Source organism: Cetorhinus maximus, chromosome 2, assembly GCF_964194155.1.
Source record: "Cetorhinus maximus chromosome 2, sCetMax3.hap1.1, whole genome shotgun sequence".
In the NCBI taxonomy this organism is placed as follows: domain Eukaryota; kingdom Metazoa; phylum Chordata; class Chondrichthyes; order Lamniformes; family Cetorhinidae; genus Cetorhinus; species Cetorhinus maximus.
Window position 1 is genome coordinate 217,754,752 of NC_135880.1, and position 12,134 is coordinate 217,766,885.

The window sequence follows — 12,134 nt, forward strand, 5'->3', positions numbered from 1 at the left end:
ATTTTAAAATGTTTAGGATGTAGCAAAAGCAGTAGCAGGCTACTGCAAATCACATTATGCGTGCCAGGATGGCAAAAAGTGTACTGCAGAAAGGAGTCCCCAAAGCTTCTAAATTACTCTACCTCAATCAAAACTGCTTTTATGCTTAAAGGCAACATTTCATATAATAGGAGAGCCTTAACTCTTCAGGCAAAACCTTTAATTGAAATTGTAGAATTAATTAGGGGTGGATATGCAGCTTTTAATTGAAATTGTAGAATTAATTGCTGGGGGGAGGAGCAGTTATGTTCTCAAAGATGTTGGGCATCAGAAAGTTGTAAGGGTGTATAGCTCACTGATATGTACCTAATCATGTAATGTAGAATTTGTACCATATGCTACATTTAACATATCCATTGGCACTATTCATAAGTTCTTAAGAGCTTACCAGTACAATGCCCTAATAGAAAAATGTGCTTATATACTGATGATATCCAATTTATTCTCTTCGCAGAGCAAAGTGGTCTTCACTGTGCGCCTAAACCTAAAGTCATTGCAGCACCAAGCGTCACTGCATGCACTTACATTAAACAACAGCATAAAAACATACAGATGAGGAAATGAAGGGCAACATTGATAATGAGATGAGTTGGAGGTGGATGAAGTGCCAGGAGGTATAGGGTGAAGGTTTATTGTATTGGTAACTGATTTTGAGTTGCTTCTGGACACAGACTTTAATTGGCCGGTTTTCCAATGGAAAGTGTTGCAGCAAATGGACAGTGTTCAGTCACATGTCTACATACATGTCGTATTGTGAGGCGATAAGGCTATGTTACGTACAACTTGTTGTGCAGGAGGCAGTTGGAGTGTGACCACTAACACAGACATGGCCATAGTAGTAAGAGTATCACTCGTTAATGGTCTAACTACTATTTTGGGGCCTAAACTCTGCTGGTTTCAAACTACTTGGAGAATGATTGTAGATGAGCATGAGTGAGCCATTTGGAGATCTGATGAATGCCTAGATTCCTCTGCTTGTACATGTTAATGTTCAGTAATGCTAGGCACAGAAACAACCAGTTGCCAATGATGCCATTCATTGCTATAGAGCAGCCCTCTGTAATGAGTGCAGGGTTTGCTTCCAAATGCAGTGAGCCCACAGTGAATTCAATTTAAGGCTTCTGACTCTGGTGGAGGTCCATCAGGATAAATCAGAAGGTGGTGGGACCTCCTGTATCCCAAGAAGTTCTCCAGTTGACCACCTACCACTGCTACTTCCTCAGCTAGAGGGGCGCTGACATATATATGATATAACTGGCAAACTTACACCACATATGCTCAAACACTGAATAAAATGAATTAACTTTGAATGTATCTGGTAGTCTATGTTTTATTGTGAAAATAGAAAACTCTTGGTTCTCTTAAGAAGTAACACAAATCAAATGTTTACAATTCTTGACAAATCTAAACAAGCTAAGCAACAAACAGACCTGTAATTTTGTGCATATACAGTGTATCTATTAGGGAGTGCTTATGCCCAGTTGTTCATTATGAACTGGCTTGAAACTACCCAATCTCATTTCATATAGGGCCCTTCTAGTTAACAGTGAGAGGGGATATTCATCCTGTCACTCTGGGCTGGATTCATACACAGATTCTGGAGGTAAGAAGGCAGTGCACTAACTCACTGTATCACCAAAACCTGAGCATTGTAAGTGTTTTTTAAAATCAAAAACAGGAAATTCTGGTTTATGTGCTTTCATGATTAGTGAATCAATTGAAATAGGAGCAAATGAAAAGCAGTATCTCTAACTTCTTCCCAAGCAGACTTCAGCCTTGAGGTATGCCTTTTAACTTAAGAAAAAGCTAACTGCTGGAGGCAGTGGGGAGTAAGTGCAGGTTGAGATCCAAAACAACAATAGTTTGCCTAGTTAGAAAATTATACTTGCTGATCCTGCCTGGCAGTAGGATTTCCTATACATGCCAGAAATTTGAGCCATTAAATCACAATATAGTTATGGTATAAACTCTAAGAAAGGTAAAATTTATTTTGAAATTGGTATAATTTGACCTCCATTTACCTTTGAGTTACGGGTTACAGGTTGATGCCTGTGTAACTCCAAGCCGTTTTAATGGATACACGTTATTTTCTTGTGGACTTGGGGCTGATTAGACCAATGGCAGTGAAAATTGGCAGCTTGCAACTGAATTACCTTCTTCCCCCGCCTTGTCTTTTCATATACAGCTTAATTTTCAATGCTAGCTATTACATACCAACATGCTGTGTATTCTCTGTGAATTCGTTCAGATTCTGCCCCCCGACCCCCACGAAAACCTCAATGCTGTATAAACATTTAGTATCAAATGCAAATGTACTTTTCATACACTCAAAAAACTTCGCTTTGTTGTATTGTAAATTGTGTGAATCTACTCAGTTTGCTTGTGTTCAGGTGATTGATGAACCCACACTGTGGCACTAGGTTCCAGCCTAATGAGGTATAGAGCTGGCTTAGTTGTAAGACAGTAATACAAGCCTGAGTTGCAACATCGAGAATTCATCTGTTTATGCAAAATTTATCAACCACCATCACAAATGGGCACTGGACTTGATTAAGAACATGCGAATGAAACTCTTACTGGTTTTGTTCAGAGTAATTGTGAACAATAATAGATTGCTTACAGTCTAGGCAATTTTGTAGAGCAATGCTAGTCCACACCAACAAATTTGTCAGAATATAGTAATGTGTGGAAAAGTCACCTTAATCCCAAAACATGTGCTTATAATTGCAATGCAAAAATTTATTTTACAGTATGTTTTATGTACCCATGTTCTATACTATAGTAACATTTTTGAGCATATTGATCCTGATCTGCAAAGTAACCACTACACTACTGGATGCAATGGTGTGTTTACTAATTATACTTGTTCCTTTCAGAATGTGAGCACTTGATTCGACATATGCTTGTGCTAGATCCAAGCAAACGTTTATCTGTGGAACAGATCTGCAAACATAAATGGATGAAGATAGGTGATCCTGATCCAGAGTTTGATAGGGTGAGAATATTGCAATGTACAAAACTACTATTATTTTTTGGAAAAACTCAGCAGGTCTGGCAGCATCTGCGGAGAGGAACACAGTTAACGTTTCGAGTCCGAATGACCCTTCAACAGAACTAAGTAAAAATAGAAGAGAGGTGAAATATAAACTGGTTTAAGGGGAGGTGGGACAAGTAGAGCTGGATAGAGGGGCAGTGATAGGTGGAGATAACCGAAAGATGTCACAGACAAAAGGACAAAGAGGTGTTGAAGGTGGTGATATTATCTAAAGAATGTGCTAATTACGGGTAGAAAGCAGGACAAGCAAGGTACAGGTAGCCCTAGTGGGGGTAGGGTGAAGGAATCAAAAAGGCTAAAAGGTAGAGATAAAACAATGGATGGAAATACATTTAAAAATAATGGAAATAGGTGGGAAAAGAAAAATCTATATAAATTATTGGGAAAAAAAAGGGGGGGGGGATCGGAAAGGGGGTGGGGATAGAGGAGAGAGTTCATGATCTAAAATTGTTGAACTCAATATTCAGTCCGGAAGGCTGTAAAGTGCCTAGTCGGAAGATGAGGTGTTATTCCTCCAGTTTGCGTTGAGCTTCACTGGAACAATGCAGCAGGCCAAGGACGGACATGTGGGCATGAGAGCAGGGTGGAGTGTTGAAATGGCAAGCGACAGGGAGGTCTGGGTAATGCTTGCGGACAGACTGAAGGTGTTCTGCAAAGTGGTCACCCAGTCTGGAACATTCCTTGTTCCAGTCCTACTCCGGCCCCCTCCCACAACGCTTTCTCCGGTACATCGATGATTACTTCAGTGCTGCTTCATGCTCTCGTCGGGACCTGGAAAAATTTATTAATTTTGCTTCCAATTTCCACCCCTCCATCATTTTCACATGGTCCATCTCTGACACTTCCCTTCCCTTCCTTGACCTCTCTGTCTCAATTTCTGGTGATAGACTGTCCACCAATATCCATTACAAGCCTACCGACTCCCACAGCTACCTCGACTACAGCTCCTCACACCCCACTTCCTGTAAGGACTCCATCTCATTCTCTCAGTTCCTTCGCCTCCATCGCATCTGTTCTGATGATGCCACTTTCAAAAACAGTTCCCCTGACATGTCTTCCTTAACCGAGGTTTTCCACCCATGGTGGTTGACAGGGCCCTCAACTGTGTCTGGCCCATCTCCTGCGCATCCGCCCTCACACCTTCCTCTCCCTCCCAGAAACATGATAGGGTCCCCCTTGTCCTCACTTATCACCCCACCAGCCTCCGCATTCAAAGGATCATCCTCCGCCATTTCCGCCAACACCAGCATGATGCCACTACCAAACTCATCTTCCCTTCACCCCCCCCGGTGGCATTCCGCAGGGATCGTTCCCTCCGGGATACCCTGGTCCACTCCTCCATCACTCCCTACAACTCAGTCCCCTCCCACGGCACCTTCCCATGCAACCACAGAAGTGCAACACCTGCCCCTTTACTTCCCCTCTCCTCACCGTCCAAGGGCCCAAACACTCCTTTCAAGTGAAGCAGCATTTCACTTGCACTTCCCTCAATTTAGTCAACTGCATTCGAAGCGGGCCCCGCCACCATTTTGTGTGGGCGGACCAATTAAGGCCCACCCAGCATGACATCTGGCGGGAAGCGCTATGTGCTTCCGGTGCGGGGGGATTCCCCAAAATCAAGAGTGCGCTCTTTCACGCATGCACACGAAAGAGCGCACATCTCCCTGAGGCTAAGTGCTGCCTCAGGGAGATCGCATACACGCTGAAAAATGTTAAAAATAGAAGAAAAAAAAATTCCCTAACATGTCCCCCTCATGTGACAGTGTCACATGAGATGGGACATGTTCATAATATACGCGCTAACTTTATTAAAATGTTTAAAACCCTGCATGAAGCCTCATCCCGCCACTGAATGAGGTTTCATGTTTTTTCTATTGCCTGCCGGGGCTCCTGGCCTGCCTGCCAACCTTAAGGTTGGACGAGCAGGTCCTTTAATTATTTTAATGATCCTGTCAATGGCCTCAATTGGCCATTGACAGGTCGGCGGGCGCACAGCTGATTTGGCTGTGCCCCCGCCTTCCTGAAAAATTAAACCTCCGACGTCATCCTGCGTCATTTTACGTGTTGACGAGAGGGCCCCGCCCCCTGCTCGCCAATGGCAAAATTCTGCCCCATGTTTTCTTTTCCAAATCATCATCACAATTCAATGGAAAGTAGTCAGTATTGCTATGCATCTTATACTACAGATGAAGTTGCCAGTTAATGCAATTATATTTGTGTTCAGTTTCAGTTATTAATGTTAAAGTGCATGGACCTGCAAAATGCTCTAAAGCTGAAGTCAAAATTATATCTTTTTGTGCTTTTTATAGTTAATATCAGAATCTAAGCAAATTAAAGTAGAAATCAAGACAGAGCCACTGAATGAGCAGGTACTCCTGTACATGACAGAGTTGGGTTTGGAAAGAGAACGCACACTACAGGTACTGTGATAATCTTATGATTTTCATTTATATGATGCATACTTACTGTCCTGTGTATGTATGTGCAAAATTATTTCTGTTGTATTTACATTTCAAATCTCTTTTTTGTTTATTCATGATGATTTTAAAAAAAATTCTTACATGCATCAGCATTGGTTTTCTGATTGTAAGACTAATAGCAACTCGTTTGTAAAGAATCGGATATCATTGGTGCCATGATTGGAAAATCCAGGCTGTTGAATGAAATGTATAGTACCTGTATTGAGATATTGATCTTGTTCTGAGTACCAGGCAAATACATTGCTTTTGAATCCAATTTCTCTACGGATCAGTTTGACTGTGGATTTAATTTTATTTCTAGTCATTGAAGACAGATGCCTATGATCACTTTAGTGCAATCTACAGCCTGCTGTGTGACAAGCTAAAACGGCACAAGACATTGCGCATCTCTGCACCTCCTAGTGTGCCTCGCACTATGCCCTTTCAGTCACCTGCAAATGTCCAGGTAATGTGTCAGTGACGTCCATAGAATTGTGGACTAATATTAATAAATGTTACACACCTTTGCTAAATATTTCCTCAAAAAGTGCTATTTGAACACTATTGGAACAATCATCATGAAGTACAGAACATGTTACTGAATTCTGCTAATGACTTTTAAAAAACATGCTCTTTTGCCATCTCTCTTAAGTTATAAATATTTTGAGAATTTCAACTTAGCGATTTCAGTTCCTCAGGCATCAAGAAGGGGCTGAGGGGGCAGGGGGGTGGGATCTGATCCTGGTGGGATGGGGTGGGGGGAGGAGTCCAATTCCTGACTCTTGGTTGGGGTGCCAGATGGGGGAGCTTGGAGAGTGGCCAGGAGGAAGCAGTCCTGCGCCTATTGGCCCATAAGCACTGCTCTTGAAGGCTTTCCCCACCTTGCTGCAGCTGCCTGGTTTCCTGAGGCCAAGGGAAACATGGCTAGCCATAGTTAAACCTGCAAAATAGGTTAAAGCCAAGACTCCTAGCCTCAGTAACATAGTTCAAATGCCAACATGTCTCTTGGCATTGGTTTGGCTGTCTGTTTCTTATCCTGCCTTAGAATAACAGGAAGTCAGCAGATTCAAGCTGGTTTCCCAACACACTTGAAATTTTTGCCCATTTTACCCGGTCCCCATTCACACTCAATTCCACCCATGTTAAATCCACCCCCCCGCCAAGTTCTTTTTGAGAATGGGCTAATCAGGAAATGCTGCATTCTGCTACATTGCATAAATAGTTTGGAGTTTGAATGTACTTTTAGTTTTGAAATTGAGACAAATGCCCCAGAAAACTATATGGAATATACACCGCAATTATCATGTGGTCCCTGTATGTCTATGAGGTTAGTTACTTCAGCTCATACTATGGATCAGGTGTAGGTAAGAAGACCATTTGGAAAGATTACTTCACTTATGGTGATCTAGCCACAGACCTCACTTGAAATAAAGGCCTAATAAGAACTGGCTGCAAAAGAAATGTGAGGGGAGTGGCGCTGGTACAGTACAGATTTCTGTTTGAATATCACTCCCCCACTTTTCTAACACATGGGGAGAATTTCCTCCCCGTTGGGGGCGATTAGGTGGAAGTGGGCATGGGTGGGCGCGCAGCCGATCGTGATTGGCTGCACGCTGCCATTTCAAGTGGGCGGGCCAATTAAGGCCCGCCCAGTGTGATGCATATCCGGAAGCGCTGAGCACGCTCTGTGCGGGCGGGGGGGTGTAGGCTGAGTCGGGGCCTGCACGCAAAAGAGTGCAGAAATCTCCCTGAGGCACAGAGCTGCCTCAGGGAGATCAGTTTGAGTTTCAAAATTTTAACAAAGAAAACAAAAATCACTTAGGTCATGTCCCCTCATGTGAAAGTGTCACATGAGCTGGGACATGTCTATGAATTTGAACAAAAATCTTTTATTTCGCTTATAAATCATTCATTTATGCCCATGGATGAGGTTTCATGAAAAATGTGAAGGTCGTCTGGGCTCTTAGCCTGCCCACCAACCTTAAGGTTCGGCGGGCATGCTGACTCCGGTGCACACCCACCGAACTGAAAATTGGAATGACGCACGGTGACATCGGTACACACGCCCAACGTCACCGCACATCATTTTATGCGTCAGTGAGCAGGCCCTGCCCCTACTTGACGAGCCAAAGATTCTGGCCATGATTTTAAAAGAAGTAGTCACAGACTAGGGTCAGAATCTTTCCCCAGTCGGTGGGGGTGGGGTGGGGGGGGGGGAATTGATGGGTGGGCGTGGGCGGGCACTCTTCCGATCGGCGCCCCCAATCGGAGGCGCGGTGCCATTTTACGTGGGTGGGCCAATTAAGGCCCACCCAGCGTGACGTCCGCAGGGAAGCGCTATACGCTCCCTGTGCAGGTGGGGGGAAATGCCTAAAATTGAGAGTGCGCTCTTCCGCGCACGCGCACAAAAGAGCGCACTCATCTCCCTGAGGCTAAGAGCTGGGAGATCGCCTCTACTTTCAGAAATATTAAAAATAGAAAGAAAAAAATCTCTTACATGTCCCCTAATGTGACAATGTCACATGAGTTGGGACATGTTCATAATTTCCAAAAACACTTTATTAAAATTTTTAAAACCCTGCATGAAACTTCATCCTGCCTGTGGATGAGGTTTCATGTTTTTTCTACTTCCCGCCGGGGCTCCTGGCCTGCCCACCAACCTTAAGGTTGGACGGGCAGGTCCACTAATTACTTTTAACGTTTTGAGTCCGTTTAACTCTTCATCAGAACTGAACAGCTGAGTTTTTCCAGCTGTTTTTATTTTTGTTTCAGATTTCCAGCATCTGCAGTATTTTGCTTTTACCGCTAATTACTTTAATTGATCTGTCAATGACCTCAGTTGGCCATTGACAGGTCGGCGGGCATGCAGCTGATTTTGCTGCGCCCCCGCCTACCTGAAAATCTAAATGGGGTGTGGTGACATTGGGAGTTCCACCCGACGCCATTCCGCATCATTTTACGTGTCGGCGAGCAGGCCCCGCCCCCTGCTTGCCGACGGTAAAATCCTGCCCTAGTTGTGGGAACTGGTCTCAATAAAGTGCTGTGACTGTTACTTCATGAATGCCAAACAGTTGATCATGGAATATATATTTTTAATTTAAATTCTGTTAATTCAGGAAAACAAGCTTTGAAGAAATATTTACTTTGGTTAATTCTAAATGTTGTTTCAGGTGTTTACACTGGTTATTTCCAAAAACAATTGTAAATTTATATCCTTGTCACACTTTAATTCTTTTTGAGTAATTTCCTGAACCTCTGATAATTTGTTAGAAAGCAGTGGAGTGCACTCCTGCTTTTTATCTGGATGTATGCTTCTTTGCTCTGGAGAATATTTTAAAACTTTCAAAATATGGGGTGAAATTTTACAGCCATGTCGCGGTGAGGCGGGGCCGTGAAATGCGGTGAGCCGTTCAAAAGTCCATTGAGTTTCGCGGGACCGCAAAATCCCGCTGGCGGGAGGGGCTGTAAAGTTCCACCCATAATGGCTTGATATTGCACATGAATATTGATACGTAAAGCAATCACTTAATCAATTTACTGCCTTTATTTTTGCTTTGCTTTACTTCCTATGTTTTTTCATGCTTTAATTCCCTGCATATCATTATGTAGATGAGAGGACGGCTAGCTAATTTTGCCTTGTATTGACACTGTTTTTGAAAAGGACACCAAGTGGTTTGTAATCAGCAGAGGATGATTTAGATTTTTCCTCCTCCTCTATGGAGAACTATCTAGTGTTCTGGGTATTTCATCATGAAAACTCAGCTGAGATCAGATTTTTGACACCTAAGTAGGGCACACTCCTGAAAGTGATGTGGCCAAGGCAGCAAACTGGTTTTGTCTGCCATCTGAAGTGTGAAATAATTGAATTCTGCATATCTGACATGTTAAAAGTATACAGTGCAAACGTAAATCATTTTATTACATTAAAATGAGGTAGTGTACATATTCTGAATGAATAGCAGTAATATTACAGAGAATACATGAAATTAAGCTACTCAGCAAATTATGCATCAACCACCCCAATTATGTGTCTTACTGTTCCATGGCACAGTGTGTTAGCACAACAATACTCTGTGTTTCTGCTTCATTTTGGATAAAAAGATCATTGTGGAATAAACCAGACACCCATCAAAGCTTGTACACAATGTCAACAAAGAGAACAATAAACAACCTATTAAAGAGAGGGAGGTACAGCTATCAATAGTGACATTTGCAATGGTTTTTCACTGGTTGAAGTAATATTTAGGGCTGAATTTTATGGGACCTGTAAGAGTGGGGAAGGAGGCACAGGGGAGTGCAAAAAATGGCAAGGGAAGGCATTGGTGGATGGGGGGGATGGGTGGGTGGTAAGAGCCTGTCACCTTCCCGCTGCCATGCCATTCAACCAGTAGTGGGGAAGGTGGAGAACTGCCCTCCCATCCAGAGACCAATTCTGCCACTTAAATGACCAGTTATGGGTATCTTCCTGCTGTCATTTGAATTTTTACCAGTGGCACATGGGGAGACCACCTGGTGAACCATTTGTTGGGAGGGTGGCTCTTAATTGGGCACTGTTTGGTCCACAAATGGCCCCATCTCCCACCCTCTGCCCTCACCAACCAATGTCCTTCCCCTTTTCCACCAGAGTCTGCCTGACTGACCCCGGCGAACACCCGACCCACTTACCTTGCTACAAGGGCGGCGTTCAGAATCACTGCATCCTCTCAGCTGGGTGCAGTCCCGATAGTGACCACCACTTCAGGTGACGCTGCTGGACTGAAGAGCTACCAGCCCTATGATTGGCTGGCAGCTCTTGGAGGCGGCTCTCATCCCTTAAAGGGGCAGCAGTTCATTAACTGCACAATGAGCCTGAAATCCAACCGGGGCTCCCTCAAGCAACCAAGGCACGGTTGTCTCCGGCTTGCCAGCTGATCAAAATTCAGCCCTTAGTTTTGGGTTGTCAACGGAGTAAGTGCACTTTCATATGTCAGAACATGCATGCTTTTCTATCATTTCGTACCTCAGAACTCAAGTATGGCTATTGCTTATTGCCAGTGATCATTTTCCTTTTGTAGTGTGTGACCCTGAAGCAACACCAATTAATTTTTCCCTGTGACAAGTACCTTTTACAAAATAACAGATGGTCATAGCCTGAGCTATGATTAATTGTGGAATGCTTTGTCACAAGAGCACTAGAACATTAGCGACCAAAAAAGGCAATTGAATCACTTGAAACCCATTTATTCAGTACCTTATCTCTTCCATCACACCCTCAAACTCTGGTGGTTTTGCCTCCATATCCCTGCCTTGCAAACATCAAAACGTTCATCGCGCTGAGTAAAGAAGTTCTTCTTGATTCGATTTAAATTTAAGCGAAGCTTTCCATTTGAGTTCCATTTACACCCTCTTGCTCTCCTTTTCTGCCTTACTTTGAAGTATTATTATGGATACAATTCCAGATCTTATACATTTCGAGGAGATTCCCGTTCAATTACCTTCTTTGTAGCCTTTGTTGCATTTATTGCCCTTTTCTAATGCATGAATCAATTTTTTGTGGCTTGGTAGCAAAACTAAAGTACAATAATTGTAGTCTTACTAGTGCATTGTAAAGTATTAGGATCACTGGCAGACTTGTATTCTGTTGTACTGGCTGTGTTCAAACATTTTTATATATATATATATATATTTTAAGATTGATGAATGAGGTAAGTAGAATATTTGAATATTAGGAATTCCTGCTATACAAATATGCCTCTAGACAATACTGTAAAACAGATCCCAATGTTTTACCTACTTGGATATTGAGTCTGTACATGGCTAGGTCAGATTTATAACATTTTTAAGTGGAGCTGCTGTATGTTTGCTTACTTTCAGTCTTGTAGAATTCTCACTAGTGTCTAGTGATTCCTCCATAAGAGCCAATATTCCACAAATTTCTCAACTAGTCTCCCTCTGTACCGCAGCTTATATACTACCTGTTCCAGAGGATTTATTAGTCTTAATTGCCCCTAGTTTATGCCTTAGAAATGATGAATTCCAATTTTCTGCGATATTAAATATATACAGAAATTAAATAACAAGTTAGAATTATGTTCTAGTGAATACTCCTAGAAAACATTAATTAAAGATTTCAGCTATTTTGTCTTTATCTTTGAGTTCTAATACGGGAAGAACATTTTAGTGTTACCAACTTCTGTGATGCTTATCTATAGGTTCCTTTTTGCATCTTTAATATCTTCTTTAACTTTTTCATGAAAATGTTCTGCCAAATACTCCTCTCATCATTCTCTCCTTCCTTTTCCCTATAGGTTTTATACCATTAAAAAAAATATAACATTTTAATTGTTCTTGTGTAAATGCTTATATTGGATATTTCAACATTTATAATTTAAAAAGTGTTCAATCATTCCTCAGCTGAGATATGTTTTATTTAAGTTTGTCAGATATTTTAATTTTTTCCACACTCCTTAGAAATATTCCACTTTAAATGAATCTACTATTGTCTTCACTGGTTCTGATGCTAGAACATCTTCAGTGTCATTATATTGTGGTCATTAGTCACTAGAAGATCCCAGTACTGCTTGTTAGGGATTGTACACTGA

General features: G+C 42.3%; 1 protein-coding gene across 4 annotated transcripts in view; it reads left to right on the forward strand.

Moving 5' to 3' along the window:
• Positions 1 to 12,134, forward strand: part of sik3 (SIK family kinase 3) — a 317,323-nt gene that overhangs the window by 237,550 nt on the left and 67,639 nt on the right. For all 4 annotated transcript variants that reach the window (XM_078532694.1, XM_078532668.1, XM_078532686.1 and 1 more), the window contains exons 7-9: positions 2,916 to 3,034; positions 5,404 to 5,514; positions 5,876 to 6,019. In XM_078532694.1, the coding sequence (XP_078388820.1) occupies positions 2,916 to 3,034; positions 5,404 to 5,514; positions 5,876 to 6,019 (374 nt within the window). The remainder of the gene's footprint in view (positions 1 to 2,915; positions 3,035 to 5,403; positions 5,515 to 5,875; positions 6,020 to 12,134) is intronic.